Source organism: Babylonia areolata, chromosome 23 (genome assembly GCF_041734735.1).
Source record: "Babylonia areolata isolate BAREFJ2019XMU chromosome 23, ASM4173473v1, whole genome shotgun sequence".
In the NCBI taxonomy this organism is placed as follows: Eukaryota; Metazoa; Mollusca; class Gastropoda; order Neogastropoda; family Buccinidae; genus Babylonia; species Babylonia areolata.
Genome location: NC_134898.1, coordinates 17697926 through 17717925, shown reverse-complemented (window position 1 = coordinate 17717925; position 20000 = coordinate 17697926). Strand labels below are relative to the sequence as shown.

At 39.4% G+C, this 20000-nt stretch overlaps 1 protein-coding gene across 1 annotated transcript in view; it reads left to right on the top strand.

The window, feature by feature from the left end:
- Positions 1–20000, top strand: part of LOC143297883 (tryptophan 5-hydroxylase 1-like) — a 138042-nt gene that overhangs the window by 86889 nt on the left and 31153 nt on the right. The window contains exons 7-11 of the mRNA XM_076610410.1: positions 3539–3589; positions 6327–6472; positions 7021–7156; positions 8546–8672; positions 10966–11195. Coding sequence (XP_076466525.1) covers positions 3539–3589; positions 6327–6472; positions 7021–7156; positions 8546–8672; positions 10966–11195 — 690 coding nt within the window. The remainder of the gene's footprint in view (positions 1–3538; positions 3590–6326; positions 6473–7020; positions 7157–8545; positions 8673–10965; positions 11196–20000) is intronic.

The following is a 20000-nucleotide window of genomic DNA, read 5'->3' as shown; positions in this document are numbered from 1 at the left end:
ATTGAGCCACAAAAACATTTGTTCATATGAAGGAGCAAGTTTTTAGTAGTTCCACACCTCAACAAAACATATCATCCCAGCCCCTTGAAGGCTTTGTACAATTCCTCAATGCTGTTTTGTTTTGGTTTGTCATTAGTACATCATTCGAAGCAAACCTGGAGCTATATGCAACTGATATAAGGAAAGTCACCGAGAGCAGGACAGAAAAACAAACTGGAAAAAAAATCATCATCGGTGGCATTGTTACACAACGGGTACCTTGCGGTATTGTCAGACACTGGGTCGTATCGATCGCGATATCGCGGTGTACTGCTATATCTGATGTTCCAGATCTGGAGGTCGTCATCGACTAGAAAGGGAATGATTTGTTGAAGACATTAACATATTAAAACGGAATAGAGTAGGCTGCCTGTGATATTTTTCTGACATAAACTGTTGTCTTAAACACTGAACCGCGGGACGTAAGTATACTCGGACAAAAAGCATTTCATATTCTTTGCAACTTCCACAAATTGGGCATATTAAGTTTTGATCCTTCTGGGTCTTATTCCTATAGTAATGAACACAAATGTCTGACACACCTTGTGACTTCATTTGGATTACAGCACGATTTAGATTTAGAGATAGTTATGGTCTGACGAAGTGCAAAGTCCCATTGAACAGTTATGGTCTGATGAAATGCAAAATCCCATTGAACAATTAGCACGTTTGAAACCTTTCACATGTCTGAATGTTGTTTTGCCAGTTCTACCAGTTACAATCTATTAGTCTTTGTCGAGAGTCATGAATAAACAAAAATAAACTGCCGTCTCGAAATGGAATAATTTGAGTATGCTTTACGAGGCAGCCTATTTTCTTCAATCTATACAAGCTTTAACCAGTATTTCATACACTGCATAATAGAATTTATCACTAATGGATATCTGTTGGTTTCGCCATAAACAAAATCGTTTGGCATTCGTTCATTTGCTCCTAAAAAGAGCTTTAGAGCAGCAAACGAATGTGTTTTTTCTCAATGTTCAGCAGCTTATTCCAGTCCTCAAAGTTCCGTGTCAGATTGTACAAGAGGTTGTATTTTTGCATCAGAAAGTTTCAGTAAGATTTCTAACGAAATATTATTCAGTACGTATAACTTTTGCAAAATACGTTACAGAGCACTCTTCCCTTGACTGGCTAAATCTTTGCAGGCTGCTGTAAAACTTAATTTTGCTGAAAAATAAATACCAAGACACTTACAGATATTAACAACAGGCACTACGGGTCCATCGTCCCATAGCAGCCAAATATCCTCCTTTCCTAAAAACAATGGTATTACTTTTATTCAGGTTCACTTTTAAATCTAACGTAAGAGCTGTGTTGTGTAAGCAACGTAACTGATTTGCAACCCAACAACAGTTTCAGATATTAAATCAAGATGACCATTCAGAGGTATCAAACAAAAAAAGTCGCACCGTGTCGGCCTTTTCTAACCACTCCAACAGCTAATTCGTTTATGAATAAGGAAAATAAAACAGGGCTACAAACGTCTCCATGTTTTACACCTTTTCTACAGTTTATAACATTCCCACATTCTACACGAGCTCGCACGCTAGTATACATTCTCTTGGTGCATTTAAACAGTTTTCCTTTCTTTAATGCCGTTTTCGACAAAACAGACGAAAGAAAGATCCAGTTAATCGAATCAGATGCCTTTCCGAAATCTATAAAGGCTACGTGTAGTTTTCGATTGGCAGCAAACTGTGTCTGGAGATTTTAAAGTAAACACATGGTCGATAGTGGAAAACCCTCTCTTAAAACCTGCTTGAATATCCCCTGTTAAATCCTTTTCTGTTACCCAATATTGTAATATACTATTAATCACTATACTGAAATGTTTGCTGCTGGTGTCACACAGAGGTATTTCCATATCTTATCAGGATTATTTACTTCTCCCTTTTGCTGGATAATAGATTCGGTCCATTTGTCTGGAAAGATTATTTCTCAAAATAATATTTAAAAAATCAACAGTTTAATCACAAGCATTCTTGAATAGTTCTCCAATTATTTTATCAGGTCCTGCAGCTTTTCCAGGTTTGATCTTCCGAAAGGCAAGAAAGACTTCCTCTTTTGAGATTGGGCGATTCAAATCATAAAAAATAACCAACATCTTCGCACAGTTACCGGCCATATCATTTGAAACAGTTTCCCGTTCAAGCAGTGTTTTCAGATGGTGATTCCTTCACCTTCACCTATCCCATAACCCAGTGGAGGGTCGTCGGGACGCCGCAGATGATTTCCAGACCAGTTCTCTCCATCGGTTCCTGCCTCTCGCAGCTCTCTGGGAATCTGGGAAATTCAGGCCTGTCCGTTCTTTCATATCGTCCTGTAACATTTTGTTTGTCCTCCCTCTCTTTCTATGGTCCAGTACGGTGCCCTGCAGAATGATCTTTGCGAGCCCGTCGGATCTTGTGACGTATCTGTACCAATTGAGCTTCCTTCTCATGATGACGGCTAGGAGCTCATCGTGGGGTCCAATGGTTTGGGTGATCTTCTGTCAGACCCCAGTGTTCGTGACGTGCTCAGTGTAGGAGATGCCAAGTGACTTTTGGAAGCATCTCATTTCCATGGCTTGGATCTTCTTCTGGAGGCTGTCAGTGAGTGTCCATGTTTCGCAAGCATAGAGAAGCATTGATTGAACCAATGAGCGCGTAAGTGTCACTTTCGATCTGAGTGTGAATTTTTTTAATCTCTGGAAATGAATTCTGGTTTGGAGCTTTCATTTCTGACAAATGTACCGAGCTGATCTTTCGGGTTCGCTTTTCTTCAATTCACGTTTCTTGTCGCAAAGTTCTAGCGGCTCGTCAGTGACCCATGGCTTCTTCTTGGGTCGTAGCTTTCCGAGGATGTCAGCGGCCGCTTCTGTCACTGCTGTGCTGAAGGCGGACGTCATGGTGTTTACGTCCAACTCTTGCACACCGAGTATGAGTAGTGGTTCAAACTTTCCTCATATGGTTGCCTTAAAAAGCTTCTGCCACCCCAGGGTCTTTTAGCTTGTCAAGGTCAGACTTGAGTCTCGTGAATTTTGACATACACATCTTCTTGATGTATCGTATATAGTGGTACCATTCGTCTATTTTATATTGTTCAGCACTTTTCTACGTTTAGAAGAGATGTTTTGAACGTTATACCAAAATTCCTGTTGGGTATGAAATTAATGAATTAAAGTGTTTAAAAGATAATCATTAAACATATTTTCTTCCTCACGTCTGTCTGTACAACTCAGTATTGGCTTCATTCCAAACAAATTTATCGAAATTACAAGGTTTTCCCACTATATGTTTAGAGGTGTAGTTTTCATTCGGAAAACGTATTGACAAATGAAGATGATCTGAAACGATGCTTTCTAATACAAATAAATTACAGCGGTCACAAGGAAAAGAACATAATTCACGTGACACAGAGAGAGAGAGAGAGAGAGAGAGAGAGATGCAAAGTACCGTGATCAGATTTATTGATAACACATGTCACTGTGAGTTTTCCGTGGTGTTCGTTGTTACAGAGGAGAGCCCATCCCAAGAGTGGACTACACGCAGTCGGAGATCAACACATGGTGAGTGGGCTTGTGGTGGGGAGACTTGATGCTGGCCCGGCAGTAAACAAACAGCGGTGGTAGGGGAAGGTGGAGGGTGCAGTAGGCGGCACTCCTCTTGGTGCTGTCTGTCTGTCAGTCTGTCTCTCTGTCTCCCCCCCACCCCCACCACCACCCTCCTCTCTCTCGCTCTCTCTCTCTCTCTGATTTCCTGCTCCCTTGGTGTGAAGTCAATCCACCTAATGTCGTTTTCAGAAAGAGAAGTTTCCACCGTAAAAGAAAAAAAAACGCCACGTGTATTACAAAACAAGTACATTCGCCAGCCTCTCAAATATGTGTGTATACGTATATTTAGATCTTCCTTAGGTAATTGTATCATTTGTTGCTCTTTTTTATGCCAGATGATGGCACAACCCAAAATCAGAAATTATTTCTATGTCATGAAGATGTATTATGTTGTATCAATAATGTTAACTGATAAATGCGATTTGCTGTACAGTTTAACCCACTGTTCCATGTGTGCTGTGCACTCCCTTCCATCCCCTCCCTTTCCACACATACACATTTGGTTTTGTCTATTTCATTGTTGAATCTCTGTTCACTGTTTGGCAAAGACTGCTTTGTCCTTATGCAAATATGTCTAGAAAGTTGTATTCATTAATGGACAAGAAATGCCAGTATATTTTGCAATTGTTTTTCTTCTTTGACCTTTTGCCTGATCACATTTGGTGGAATTCATTCATTTATATATCAATTCATTTAATATCTTAAAACAACTTTTTCGTGGTGACCGGTTTCTTGCCTGTCTTCTGTTTTCTTTTGGTTGGAACGGGTCATTGGTCGGTACGCTGTATTGGAACGGTTGGCTGGTAAGTGGCGGGATGGGGAAGAGGTTAAGGTCAGATGGTTAAAAACAGACGGTGGACAGATTGCTTGCTTGCTTAGGTGTGTGCTCGGGATGGTGTATAGAAGTTGGTGTTTTGACATTTTCGGGAGGAGGTTTGAGCATGGACGACCTGGGTCTGTGTTGTGTGTGAGGCGTGGGGCGAACGAGGCACATGCGTTGTTTTGTGCCGGGTGGGGTGGGCAGGCTGACCGTGGGCGAGAAGTTGTGTGTTTCAATTTCTTCAGTGAAAGAAATTATTCCACACACACACACACACACACACACACACACGGTGACTGCATTGACCTCTTGCTATTTATGTATTTCTATGGTAAATTATCGTTCACTTTATATTCGTTTGCTTTTAACATTTGATCAATTCCCTATCACTGACTATCATTAGTTGTTTCATCCTGAAGTTGAACAGTTACTTTCAGTGTAATTAGTAATCCCGCCTTCAAGAAATTCTGTGACAGAAATTTCCTTCCTCCAGACGCTCAGTTTGTTTCTGTCCTTTCTTTCTCGTTCTGTCCTCCCTTCTTGCTGAGTCATTCTACTGTTTCTCTAGGAAAACCTGAATAATTCTCTTCTCATTTTAGACTTGATAGCAGAACATCATTAACAAGGGATGTTTCTTTTGGTGCTCTCGACGTGTGAAATGTCTGCCGGCATTCGTGGTTTTGTATGCATGTTACTCTCTATATAAGTATGCGTCATTATTATTATGTGCGGTTGTGATTGTCTTTGACAACCACGTTCATTAACAGTAAAGATACTCAAATTGTAAAGTATAAATCTTAAAACACCAGGATGCTTTTGTTTGAATGGAAATGATTTATTTTGGGTGGAATGGATGGCCCGTTTTCTCTTATACTTCATGATATATTCAAATGATCTATTTACTTAAACTGAAATACCTGTCTTCATTATTCATGTATGTCAGCATGTGTTTTTCACTCTTTTATGTTTCGTTTTTTGTGTACCCTTTTCTTTTTCCATACATGTATTCAAGTACTTATACCAACTGTATATGTGTAATCAAAATGTAAATTAAAAAAATACATTCGTCAATCAGTTCAGACAATAAGTTTTGCATATATATATATATATATATATATATATATATATATATATATATATATATATATTGAATGGAAATGTTTAAGTTTAAAAAATAAAAGTTCTGGGCAATTGCACATTCCCAAAGTACATGTCACTTTTACTGATTTCACATTACATATATTACCTACAATAAATGCAGTATTATCTTTGTTAGGGAGTTCCATATTCTAAAGGTTATATCAAATTTTGTTCTTGTAGTCGCGTCTGTTGTTTTCGTCCAGCACGATTTTGATTTGACGTTTCATATCTTACAGAATATGAGTTTCCAAAAGTAGTTTATTTTGCTTTTTGGAAACAACTTTTTTGATGATTTGATTATATTTCAGTTCTATCCTTTTTAACGTAACCAGGTTCTTATCTTTTATTCCATTTTATGTCATTTTATTTCGTTTATTTGCACATATAAAACAATGTTGTAAAGTGAATTTCTGTACCTGTGCATGGACAATAAACCAGTCCTGCGTTCTGAGTATGATCTGCAGTTGAAATGACACACGTGGCCGTGTAGACTGCAGTTATACTGATGTATTTCGTGTCAGTAATTATCAAAAGAACCTTATTTCTTCTATCAAAATGTCTTATGAAACTCGTTGACAAACTTATCTGGCGGATTTTGTAGCAGCATTTATGATTAAGCTAATGTTTTACATTCATTAATTTTCAAAGGTCGCTGACCGAAGACAGAGAAGTAAGAGACACCCCAGTATCAACGATGCTAACAAAACTGCTGCGATGTGTATATTCCATCAGGGGCCATGTATACAGACAGCTGAAGAACCTACACCCCACGCACGCCTGCAGGGAGTACAAATTCAATTTCGAAATGCTGGAGAGGGAATGTGGCTACAGTGAGAACAACATCCCTCAGCTTCAGGATGTCTCCAGTTTTCTTAAACGTTAGTACCTTTAGTGGCTGACTGAATTGTTTGTTGACAATGAGCAGTTCTAATGCTCCGGAGCATGAAAAATCAGTACCGAGATCATTAGTGCTGAAGTATAAAGACGGTAACAATAGAAATAAGCCACAACAACTTGTATACGAAAATGGACCATTAAATACTACATCAGTATCTCAGTGAAACAAGACACCAGTTACACGGATGAAAAATCTCACCACCCCCTCGTTTATTTTACAACAATGGAAACACTATGTTCATTATTTGATTTCGGATAAAATGTGATCGAATAAAGATGAAATCGTAAGAACACACAGTATATAAACAGTACACATAAAATTTGGAACGGCGCCTGACAGAATATTGTACTAATTTAGAAACGTAATGTACTCTATTGTAATTGAAATCAAACCTGGGATTTGGAAAAAAAACAACCCAACAACAACAAACAAACAAACAAAAAAACAATCAGTTGGAATTAGAACCCCTAAACGCCCCATACCCTCCCCACGTCAGATTGTTTAACAAATGTCTCTACCTTGCTTCAGGTAAGACAGGGTTCCAGTTACGCCCAGTGTCCGGACTTTTGTCCCCACGTGACTTCCTGGCCAGCCTGGCCTTCAGGGTGTTTCAGTGCACCCAGTATGTCCGACATAGCGCCAAGCCCGACTACTCTCCTGAACCGTCAGTACTCAAAACCTTCACTCCCTTTGCCTCTTTCTGCCTTCTGTCACTGTCCTTTCTTTCTTAAGAACGAATCAGTGGTGGTAAAGTGAAAGAAAGGCGTTGGTTTTTCTTATTCATTTTCATTTCTTTTCTGTTTCATGTTATCACAACATGGATCCGTAATAAAAGTCTGAATATGTCATTTTTGTCTTAAGTCTTATATGCACAGAGAGGGAGAGAGAGAGAGAGAGAGCAAAATGTGTGAGGGTGTGGGTTGCTTCTGAGGGTCTTACTGAAATTGTAAACAGGACAGTCTTTTCTTTCTTTTCGAAACAACAGGCTCCCTACCTGGGGTAGAGCTCACTGAGAGCTGCCTTTTGGCGCTCATCATTCGTTTCCTGCGTCATTCAGTCAGGTTTCAGTCACGCGCGCGCGCGCACACACACACACACACACACACACACACACACACACACACAAACACACACACTCACTCATTCACTCACTCACACAAACATGCAACCTTTTACGTGTATGACTGTTTATCCCCCCCTCCCCCTCCACCATATAGGCAACCATACTCCGTTTTCGGGGTTGTGCATACTGAGTGTGTTCTCGTTTCCATAACTCACCGAACGCTGACATGAATAACAGGATCTTTAAAGTGCGTATTTGATCTTCTGCATGCATTTAAACACAAATGAGGTTCAGGCATTAGCAGGTGTGCACATATATTGACATGAGAGATCGAAAAAACCTCCACCCTTTACCCAACGGGTGCGCTGAAACCGGGGCGAGAAACCAGCGATCTAACGATTCGGCCACCCGTGTTCTTGTCTATGATTAATTGATATTAACGTTCGTTATTGTTTCGGAAAGTCCGTATATTTTCATTGTATCGTTGTTTTAGAAACATGTTGTTTCCCAGGCATGTCAAATCAGCCTCAGTGCTCGCATAAACATATCGACCTTTTTTTCTTTATTTAAAAATATTGACACTTTCGACAGAAGCATTCAGTGCTTTATCTGTATTTATTCATTACTTTTTAGTGTCATTATCATCATAACATTTCGCAAAACATCGATTAGAAATAAGAACCCCCTCCCCCCCCCAAAAAAAAAAAATTATGACATCCACCACGAAGAAAATAACAGCATAGAAAAGAGTGTCCCAACTAACCGAGACGACTTCATATTATTTTTTTTTGAAAAGAAGCTAGCTGTCAAGGAAAAAGAGGCATCTCAGTGCTATATTCATAAGTTATCGTTGAAATTTAAGACGTTGACGAAGACGATGATTACGATGGCAATTTTGACATTTTATTAACCCCCTTTTAAAAGCCATTATTTTGATTTGAGGATGATGGCACCAAAACCAAAGATGAAAAGGATCATGGTGGTTGACAGGGACTGCGTTCACGAGCTCCTTGGCCATGTGCCAATGATGGCGGATCCCACATTCGCACAGTTCTCACAGGAGTTGGGGCTGGTGTCGTTAGGGGCCTCTGATGAGGACATTGAGAAAATTGCCACAGTGAGTCACGTCATACCTCACTACCTTTGTCTGTTGTGTATGGTGATGTGCTGTGGGGAAGAGGGAGGGTGTGACTGCTTTTAAATTTTGCACTTCAAAATATTGATTTTTATTGTACTGTGATGTGTGTGACCGGTGTTAGAGTTGGAAGTGAATTTTCAGTATTGTGGTGTGGTTTTTGACTCACTTGTGTAAACAAAGTGAGTCTGTTTTAACCCGGTGTTCGGTTGTCTCTGTGTGTGTGTGTGTGTCTGTGTCTGTGTGTGTCCGTGGTAAACTTTGACATTGACATTTTCTCTGCAAATACTTTGTCAGTTGACACCAAATTAGGCGTAAAAATAGGAAACATTCAGTTCTTTCCAGTCATCTTGTTTAAAACAATATTGCACCTCTGGGATGGGCAAAACAAAAAAACAAAAAAAAATGAAGCCTAATTATATGCAAACTGCATTTACTGTTATATTTATATTTTTTGTATTCTCTAAACTTGGCACTTTGATCTGATATTCTGACCCAACAACAAGAGCAGTCATTATTATCATTTTTTGTTCAAACAGGAACTTCTTTTGCTAAGCATGGAAGTTTTATTTATTTTGCAAACGTTTTGGTGCAGACAGTAAAAAGGGAAATTACTCTGTAATTAATGCTATGGGACGTAATTCGAATCTGGTTAGGACTCCTTTTTTTAATTTTTTTTTTTAACGCGAAGCTTTATAACAAATACAGAACACATTTTAACGATTAGATTTTTTTTCCCCAGCGTATCACAAGTGAGTCTTGAAGGCCTTGCCTCTCTTGTTGTGTATTGTGATATCAGTAGTAGTTCTTAATATTGTGATAGGGTTTTTAAGTATTGTGATAAGGTTTTAAGTATTGTGATATAATATTGCATTATTTATGCTTTTTCATGTCATATGTATGATAAGCGTGTATAGACTGTGATGATGATTGTGTGTGTGTGTGTGTGTGTGTGTGTGTGTGTGTGTGTGTGTGTGTGTGTGTGTTTCATTTTAGCGTTTAAATGCATGTTTTAAACGTCGGTATTGACGCTGTACAGCACAAATCAGCATGCTTTATATGGAAAGGCGCTTTTTTAATTAAATGATTATCATTAACATTATTGTTAGTATTATAACCTACGTCACTTCACCTGTCACTACTTCCGTCAGTTCATCTGTCATTACCTGTTTCAGTGACTATCTTCCCCAGTTCATGTCACTACCTGTTTCAGTGACTACCTTCCCCAGTTCATGTCGCTACCTATTTCAGTGACTACCTTCCCCAGTTCATGTCGCTACCTATTTCAGTGACTGCCTTCCCCAATTCATGTCACTACCTATGTCAGTTCATATGTCACTACCTATGTCATTGACTGCCTTCCCCAATTCATGGCACTTCCTATGTCAGTTCATATGTCACTACCTATGTCAGTTCATATGTCACTACCTATGTCAGTGACTGCCTTCCCCAATTCATGTCACTACCTGTCAGTTCATATGTTACTACCTATGCCAGTTCACATGTCACTACCTGTCATTGACTGCCTTCCCCAATTCATGGCACTTCCTATGTCAGTTCATATGTCACTACCTATGTCAGTTCATATGTCACTACCTATGTCATTGACTGCCTTCCCCAATTCATGGCACTTCCTATGTCAGTTCATATGTCACTACCTATGTCAGTTCACATGTCACTACCTATGTCAGTGACTGCCTTCCCTAATTCATATCACTACCTATGTCAGTTCACATGTCACTACCTATGTCAGTGACTGCCTTCCCTAATTCATGTCACTACCTATGTCAGTTCACATGTCACTACCTATGTCAGTGACTACCTTCCCCAATTCATGGCACTACCTATGTCAGTTCATATGTCACTACCTATGTCAGTGACTGCCTTCCCCAACTAATTGCACTACCTATGTCAGTTCATATGTCACTACCTACGTCAGTTCATATGCCATTATATTAGTTCACTTGTCAGTACCTACCTCCACCCATCACTACCTACGTGAGTTCACCTACCACTACCAACGTGAGTTCACCTACCACCACCTACGTGAGTTCACTTGCCACCACATGAGTCAATCCACTTGTTACCATGTTAAATGATCACTACGGTAGGCCAGTTCACATAGCACTGTGTTAAAAGATTCTTAGGTACAGGCATGGGTGTTTCACTGTTTTATCGAAAAGTTATTATGACAATCATACATTCATGCAATTGGTATCTGTTTTCGGTGCCCGTTTTTTTTAACTGCTGTTTGTTTCTGTGCCGTTCCGTTCAGCTGTACTGGTTCACGGTAGAGTTCGGATTGTGCAAACAAGACGGCGAACTCCGGGCCTACGGGGCAGGCACACTGTCAGCGTACGGTGAGTTGAAGCACGCGCTGTCCAGCACGCCTAAAGTGCTGCCCTTTGACCCAGACGTGACGTCAATGCAGGAATACACGGATGACGACTTCCAGCCTGTGCTGTTCGTGGTGGAATCGTTTGAAGAAATGATGGACAAAGTCAGGTGAGACAGAAACAGACATGTGTACTTGGAGCCCTCTGCATATCTGTCTGTCTGTCTCTGTGTCTGTCTCTCTCTCTCACACACACACACACACACACACACACACACTGGAAGAATGGACCATGCCTAAAATCTTAATCCTTGAATTAAAAAAAGCGTTTTAAGTTCTGAGTTCTAGTTCTCTCTCTCTCTCTCTCTCTCTCTCTCTCAAGTTAGCTTTGCAGTCCAATCACTGTATCGGAAAGTAATTTGACAAAATCAGCGAATAGCATATAAAACACGTCAGTGGCTCCTGATATAATTTGCCAAACGTGTTTGCCTTTTTAGACAATTCAGTTTCCAGCTTATTGATGAAAATAAAAATATTTGTAAACTCAAAAGGCACCTTTTCTTCACATCTCGAAGACAATCAGAATATTAAGGGTATACAAATATTTTAACCGAAACATGTCAACACTGTATTCCTCTGAAGGCCACGTGCAACTTTCGATTCACAACACTCTTTCTCAAAACATTCTGCAGTACATTTCTGTTTACTAAATCGAACGCTTTTTTTTAAATCTACAATTGCCGACGTACAATTCAGTATTCTTGAGACTAAGAATTTTTTGCACCAGAGCATACAGAGTGAAACTATGGTCTATTACACTGTGCCCAGCCCTGATCCTGTTTGTTTTTCAATAATTTTTCCTTCCTTTTCCTCCCATCTAGAAAGTTTTTGTGTTGTTTTTTTATTCAATATTCATGACTCTTTAAACCATGCATACTACACCACGATAATTATTCGGTAGGTTATTTGTGTCCCATTTTTATGGACAGGAATGATGATAGATTTGGTGGATTTTAAAGGAAACTCACATCGTTCAAACACTACATTAAACAAGGAGACCAGAAAGTCAGTCATAGTGGCATGTGTTTGTTTGGGTTTTTTGTTTGTTTTTTGGTGTTCGTTTTTTTTCATCTCAATTACTAGTTTATCGGGACCTGCATTCCTGCATTTGTTCTTTCTTTCAGTTGCTTTCAACTACTGACTTCTTATTTTGTAATTCAATCATTAAACAGTGACTCATGTGTTTCCCCTTCCGCTGTCTGTATTTCATCAACATTGAATTCAAAATGCTCCGAAGTGTTCTCAAATGATTAGATACATTATGAAAGTGATCATGACAATGTTGTGTTGCTTTGCCATTGTAAATGATCGCTTTTATGTTAACTGATCTAATAGTTGACCAGACTGAACTGAAATGCTTTCGTTTGAGAATACCGAGTAATTTAATCACCAGCAATATTTGTTACTGATGCCACCAAAGTTAGTTAACAAACACTTTGTAACGGTAAGTGAATATACCTCAGTGATAATGTTCTCATAATAGTGTCCACACTAGAAAATGCAATGTTTTCAACTGTGTCTGTACTGCTCGGTGGATTTTGGTATTTGGAATTTGTCTAAAACAACGTACAATTAATCTGTGAGCGTTTGTACATGTGTCAGGTTTTGTTAACTGCCGAATAGTCACCTCCGCTGAGTTGTCGTCGGCGACAATCTGGTGGAGCTCAGTAAACCACTGAAGTGTCGCCAATCAGCGTCCATTCAGCTTATCGGTGACAAATCAGCGGTTACATAGTAAACGCCATATTGTCATTGTCGCCGTTTCTGTTGCTGTGTTCCAAGACGTAAGGAAGTTAAGAAAGAATAAGAAAGAAAGTAATGAAGAAGCAGGGAAAGAAAGAAAGAAAAAAAAGGAAAGCAACGAAATAAGAAATTGGTGAAGGAATTTAGGACGAAAGAAAAGAGAACTAAAGTGAATCTAAACAAGAAAAGACACAATTCTGAAAAGAAGAAGAGTTAAAAACAAAATTAAGGGAAAGAAGAAATGAATGAATTAACGAAAGAGAGAATTAAAGAAAGAAAGAAAGAAGAAAAAATAGATTTTAAAAAAAGAAAGAAACTAAGAAAGATGATGCATGGTGTTTGTGTGCCCTATGTTTCCCCAGGTTTGTGTTCCCCTAGATCTATGTACCCCCCCTCCCTCCGCGCCCCCTCCCCCTTCCCTCCCACAAATTCACGTCTTCTGGCTCTTTGTTACCCCAGGTCTATATTCCTCCAGGTCTATGTTACCCCAGGTCAATATTCCTCCAGGTCTATGTTACCCCAGGTCTATATTCCTCCAGGTCTATGTTACCCCAGGTCTGGTACCACTGCTGACCACTATATCTTATGTAATGCTAGTACTTTTTACCGGTTTTGACCACTGACCACTACTAGCCACCACTGACCACAACTGACCACTTACCTCCTCTGGCCACTACTGACCACTGATCTCTGCTGACCACTTCTGACCGCTGATAACTTCTGTGTACGATCTGACAGGTTAGATGTGATCCATGCTAGTGCAGTGTCACGAATACCAAAGGAAGTTTTAATTCTGAAGAATGGTCAATAGTGTCAAAGGCTGCTGACAAGTCTAAAAGATCAAGAACAGATCATCAAACCCAGAAAGCAAATCACTGACTATTCTTTTTTTTTTAAAGGCCATTTTGCAGCGTTTCAGTATAACAGATAATTAAGTATACACATGTCTGCACCCAGAAAATTCTTTGATGCAAATAAATGTACAGATTCGGAATGCATTACAGCTTTATTTGACACCCATATTTCTTAACCATACTGTACAATGGTCTGCAGCATCTGTGAGTAAAATATTTACATAAACAGTTTCAAAGAAATGGTATTAAATGATGATGTTTTTCACAACAGATTAGCGTTTTTGCCCTGGTGACAAGATCTTTGCAAATGGTAAAAAAAACTTAAATGCGTTTTTATTAATTTTACAAACGATGAACAAATGTTCACAAACGATTTTGCTTATCAATTTCATTATTTGCTTCTGTGCCCCCCCACACCCACACCCAACCCCCCTCCCTTTTTTATTTTTTATTTTTTTTAAACATCAGACAATATGCCTCTTGTTTTCTCTTTTTCTGTCCGCAAATATATTTGTTCTACTATCAAAATGGAATTATCTCCCTCCAGAATGTTGCCAGGGACAACCCTTTTATTGTCATGTATTCTTTTACGTGCGCTAAGTGCATGCTGCACACGAGACCTCGGTTTATTGTCTCATCCGAATGGCTTATCAGTTATATCTCCAAGTGTAATGTACTTCTCGGTGTTATCACTGCGATACCACTGGGTTGATATAGCAGGGTAGGTGGAGTACTTCTAACTCAAGGCAGAATAACTCTCTACCAGGGAAGAAGTATTTTTGCAACAATATAGGTGTAATGTTTTGCATATCTAATTGTTAGGTGTGTTGTTTTTGTTTTGTTTTTTGTTTTTTTATTGTTTTCTTTTTTTCTTCTTCTTTTTTTTACGTTTCCAGAACTCTTTTTTTTCTTCTTTTTTTTTTTCTTTTTACAAAGTACGAAAATACAATACTAAACGATACAGGTCCGATAAGTGACATCAAAATGGTACGATGTTGGTTCGGTAGTGGTGGTGGTGGTGTAGGAGTAGAGATGGGGTGGCGGGAAGCCGGGAGGGTTGGACGGGGAGATGCACTGAGTGGCCAGGTACGTTTTCATGTCGCTGAGTGGCAACCTGTGTTGCCGGAAACACAACTCCACAACTGTCGTTTGTCATATGTAAGGCCCTGTGGCAGCGCTGTCTCCCTTCTCCCTCTCTCTCCCTCTCTCTACCTCCCTCCGTCTCTCCCCTCCCTCTCTCATACAAAATTGTCATCGATTTTCTCTATTCAATTAGTTTTCCACAAACACGCAGTGAACATCAATGGATCAACGTGGCTGTGAAGTGGAAGCGAAAACTCCCTCCAGTACACACACACACACACACACACACACACACACACACACACACACACACACACACACACGCACGCACGCACGCACGCACACACACTCGCGCACACCACATACACCCAATCTCACTCCTCACTCCCTTACAAGTGTGTACACACACAAGAGCACACGCGTGCACACACACACACACACACACACACACAACGACACAGACACACACACGCGCGCGCGCACACACACACATACACACACACGTACACACACACACACACACACACACACACACACACAGATATTCACTCTTCACTCTCACATGCACAAAACACCACAATCACGCGCACAACCACACATACACACGCGCGCGCGTGCATACACGCACACATACGCACACACGCAGACGCGCGCGTGCACACACACACAAGCGCGTGCGCACACACGCACACACACTTCCAAACGCACCTGAGCACGCACGCACGCACGCACGCACACACACACACACACACACAACAACAAACACACACACACACACAAACACACGCTAATTAAGATGAAGCTTAGTTTGCAAATAACCTGTCTTCGCCGCTTCCATTTTCAGCATATTGTCAGACTATGATTTTATGGATATTAGAAGAGGTGGTTGATAAGTGTTTTGTTTGTTTTGTTGTTGTTGTTTTGTTTGTTTTTGTTTTTTGTTGTTGTTCGTTTTTGTTTTTTTACAATCTTTGTGTTCGATTCACTGTGAAGCGGATATCACTGGCTTTGTGGTGCCATCAGAAGTCATAATACACCCAGTGCCTGTGGGTAGCACTGATCACTCGATGGCTATTGTTCATATTGACGTTCGAACCCAAAACCTCTTATTCCCATTCTTCTTCTTCTTTTTTCTACTTCTTCTTTTTCTTCTTCTTATTATTATTGGGACAATGTTGTGATGTAGTCGCAGCTTGGGTGAAAAACTTCCAAACACACGGTGATGCTGAAGCAATCTGATGATATTCATTGCGTCTGCATATACATAATTGTGTGTGAGGGGGGAAGCGGGGGGAGGTGGGGGTGGGGGGATCTGTGTGTGTGTGTGTGTGTGTGTGTGTGTGTGTGTGTGTGTGTGTGATTTTGTTCACACGCTGCAGTCTGACAGGTGCCAAGGAAAACCATTCAGCAGATTGGTGGCATTGTTGTTGATCGTGCCAGGTTTCAACAAGCGTGTGCCGAGTCACGGACTGGTCACGCTTCTCTTGGCACCTTACCGTCCGCGCATGTGTGTGCTTGTGCGCTAGCCTGTTCATTGGATACGTCGTTGGATACTTAAACGCATACAAACAGAAAGACAGACTCTCTCTCTCTTTCTTTCTCTCTCTCTCTTCGTAACACACACACACACACACACACACACACACACACACACAAATTGTAGATTGCTGCATACGTTAATAACATTTTCGACATATTTAAACAGTTCAGCTTCCATATTCAAATACAAAATCTGTTTTGTGCAGTACGCGCCCCCTACCCTCACACCCCCGAGAATTGTTATGAAGCAATACATGTTTTTTATTTGTCTCTGTAAATCCGAGCAACTGATACTGAAATTGTAATGCAGTTATTGTTTCTGTCAAAGTGCAGAGACAAGTGACTCTTTATACCTGAAGTACTTTGTTGATCCTTTTGCACCACATTTGGCCAAAATTTCGACTTTTTCTTCATTATCTAATTGTATTTTTCTTTGTTTCTTTCTTTTACTTGGTATGATATCAAATTTTGTGAACAGGCTGTAAGTTAGATTGGGGAGAGAGAGAGACAGAGACACAGAGAGATAGAGAGAGAGCGAGCGAGCGAGAGAGAGAGAGAGAGAGAGAATTTGCTATTAATTATCGATAAGAGAAATACCTCAGTAACTGTTAGGATTGTTAACATCATAGAGACAGAGACAAAGAGCATGTGTATGTTGGAAAGAGAAAGATATATATATATATATATATCCTTACCGAGGGAAAAAAAGGATAAGCACAATTGGGTTGTTTTCATCCTGCCCTCATGAAAAGGGAAAATATAACAAACACACAATCACGTCAAAAACTAGCAACACAAGTACATGCATAGATACTACTAAGAACAGAAAGAGAAAGGAATAAAGAAGAGAGACAGACAGACAGACGGACAGACAGACAGAAAGACAGTGAGTGGGAAAGTTTAAGACATTGTGTTTGCAAATCTCTTCACCAGTTCTGAATGGTACATCTTTAATACATGAAGTCTAGTTTTGGCATTGAAAGCTGATCATATATCATTTCACAATGAACCACCTGAGTATGACAGACTAGATGTAAACAGATAATTCTCTGACGGGGTAACATAATATTATGTTATGGACGTGGCGATTGTCGTCTCGTTTGTTTTAAATTCAATCAAAATGGAGGGTTGGGCACAACCAGACACATATTGAACATAAATACTGCATTGTTGTATTTCAATTCCCATTTGAATGGGAGAATATATAATATAATACAGTCGTTTGGTGTCAACGCGGAAGATTTCAGAATTGATTTTATTGTACGTCTGTGAAGACGAGACAGCGGTTTGAGAATATTTTCACTTTAATTGAGTGGATGCATAATTTACATGAGACTCAATGTTTGCATGAAAGAACATTTTCCGGTAATGAACATTTAAGAATTGTTTTATTTTGCTTAGCTGATACACCTTTTTTCTAAATTTTACATAACACAGAAATGTGATCAGACCATGATAGATTGTCTTCCACTACTTCAAGAACATTATGATTGTCAAGTTCTTTAATAATTACATTACTTATGTAAAGAGGAACAACGTCATAGGAAATATTTCGACGCTTCTGACGAGTGGTGATCATCATATATTTGGTTTTCTGTGGATGAAGGTGCTTATGGTTTAGTTCTGACCACATAACTCACTGATTAATTTTATCCTGTAACATAAGAGATACTCCTTCTGCATTATAATGACTTGTAGGTAGGGTTGTATTACCCGCAAACATTTCACATGAAGTTAAGTACAGGGGTAAATCATTAATGTAAATTTAAAATAGAACATGTCCTAGAATAGAGTCTTGAGGCACACCATACCTTACAGCCAAAACAGCAGACTTGGATTCATTCAACTAATACCACTTGTCTTCTGTTAGATAAGAATGGTGACATGAAATCTAAAGCGATGTTAGACATACCATAAGTTCTTAGCCTTCATAGAAGGAGCCTGTGATCAATCACGTCAAATGCTTTGGCGATGTCTACAATAAGGATGTGAGTAATTTCATCTTTATTTTCATCACTAAGCCATTTATCAGTCTAGTTCAGTCAATGCAAGACAGCATTTTTTTATGGAGGAATTTTGTTTAATGTCCCGTCACACATATCGGTGATTGAAGACATTTTGTTAAAGTATTTATGAATACATCTGAGTATTATCGGTTAGAAGGGGTGGGAGATGTGGATGAATGGAGGGTTGGGAGAAACTGGGCAAATGAGGGTAAAAATGTGGGTGAAATTTGGAAGAAAAAAACAAAACAAAAAACAACAACAACAACAACAAAACAACTCTAAATACAGTTACAGGAAATTACTTAAAGGACTTCGTAAAAGAGAAGTCGTTAAACTGACAAGCGAAACAACTGATAATGAATGCAAAAAGTCAAATACATCAACGTTCTCAGTCACTTGTGAAGACACACTTTCGTGTACAAAAGGCTTCATCAAACTACAGTGAAAAATTATATGCTCAATTGTCAGGTTACTAAAGCATATGCACTTGACATTAGAACAATACTTGGTCCGTAATGAATTTGATAATAGTCTGAGAGCTAAACTCAGAATTGGTCTGCGAATCGGACCAAAGTCTGAGAGAGTCAACTGACGAGGTTTTAGACTTGAATTCAAGCACCTATAAAAGTCCCTTTCTAGTATATTGCTTATTTCCTTGTATGACATTGATTTGCATGATATGGCACCTCGTGTTCTGGTGCCACCTGTCCCTCCCTGGGAGTTAACAAAAGCAAACGTCAACATATGTGCTTCTGACACAACAAAAGGAGAATCTCCACATATAATAGCAGCATCTGTCAGAATTGAATTAGAAGAAAATTTTGATTATCATTTAAAAGTTTACACTGATGGCTCGGTCCTGGATGATAGCAGTGCAGGATCTGCTTTTGTCATTCCTGACCTAAAAACAGAAAAATCATATTATTTAGGTAAGGGACATTCAATTTTTACAGCTGAATTGGTGGCCATCCTTATGGCTTTAAATCATCTTGTTGATATACCAATCATAGTAAGTAATATCCTATTTTGTGTTGATTCTCAATCTGTCTTAAAAAGTTTGCTCCATTTGGAGAATAATCAAAGAGAAGATTTATTGTTTGAAATTAGGTATTTATTGCACTCCCTATTTGTGAAGGGTACAAATGTTGATTTTTGTTGGATACCATCCCACACTGGATTCCGTTATAATGACCAAGCAAACAGGGCAGCAAAAAGGGGAGCAAAAAATCATATTGATAGTATAAAAGTATATTGCATTTTTTCTTATGTTATATCCTGCATGGCATTCAACAAACTAAAATTGAATGACAAAACTGAAGCTGTTATTATTTCCTCCATAAGAAATTCTACATCTGTTTCCTTCCCTGCATCTATTGTGGTTATTGATGCCGCAGTTAAGTTTTCTAAATCAGCAAGGAACCTTGGAGTCATTCTTGACCTAAACCTCAGTATGCACGCTCATCAATCTGATACGCACAGTCAATTGTGAACTTCGTCGGATTAACTCTATCCGTCAGTACCTTTTTGTTAAAACTACAAAAACTCCCATTTCTGCTTTTGTGCCGAATCGACTACTATAATTCTCTTATCACAGACTCTCCACATAATCTTCAGCGAAGGGGTTTTGAGAAAACATGGTCATGAATGATTCGTGTAATTTGTAACTTTTCTTTTCTGTAAAGTGGCCTGA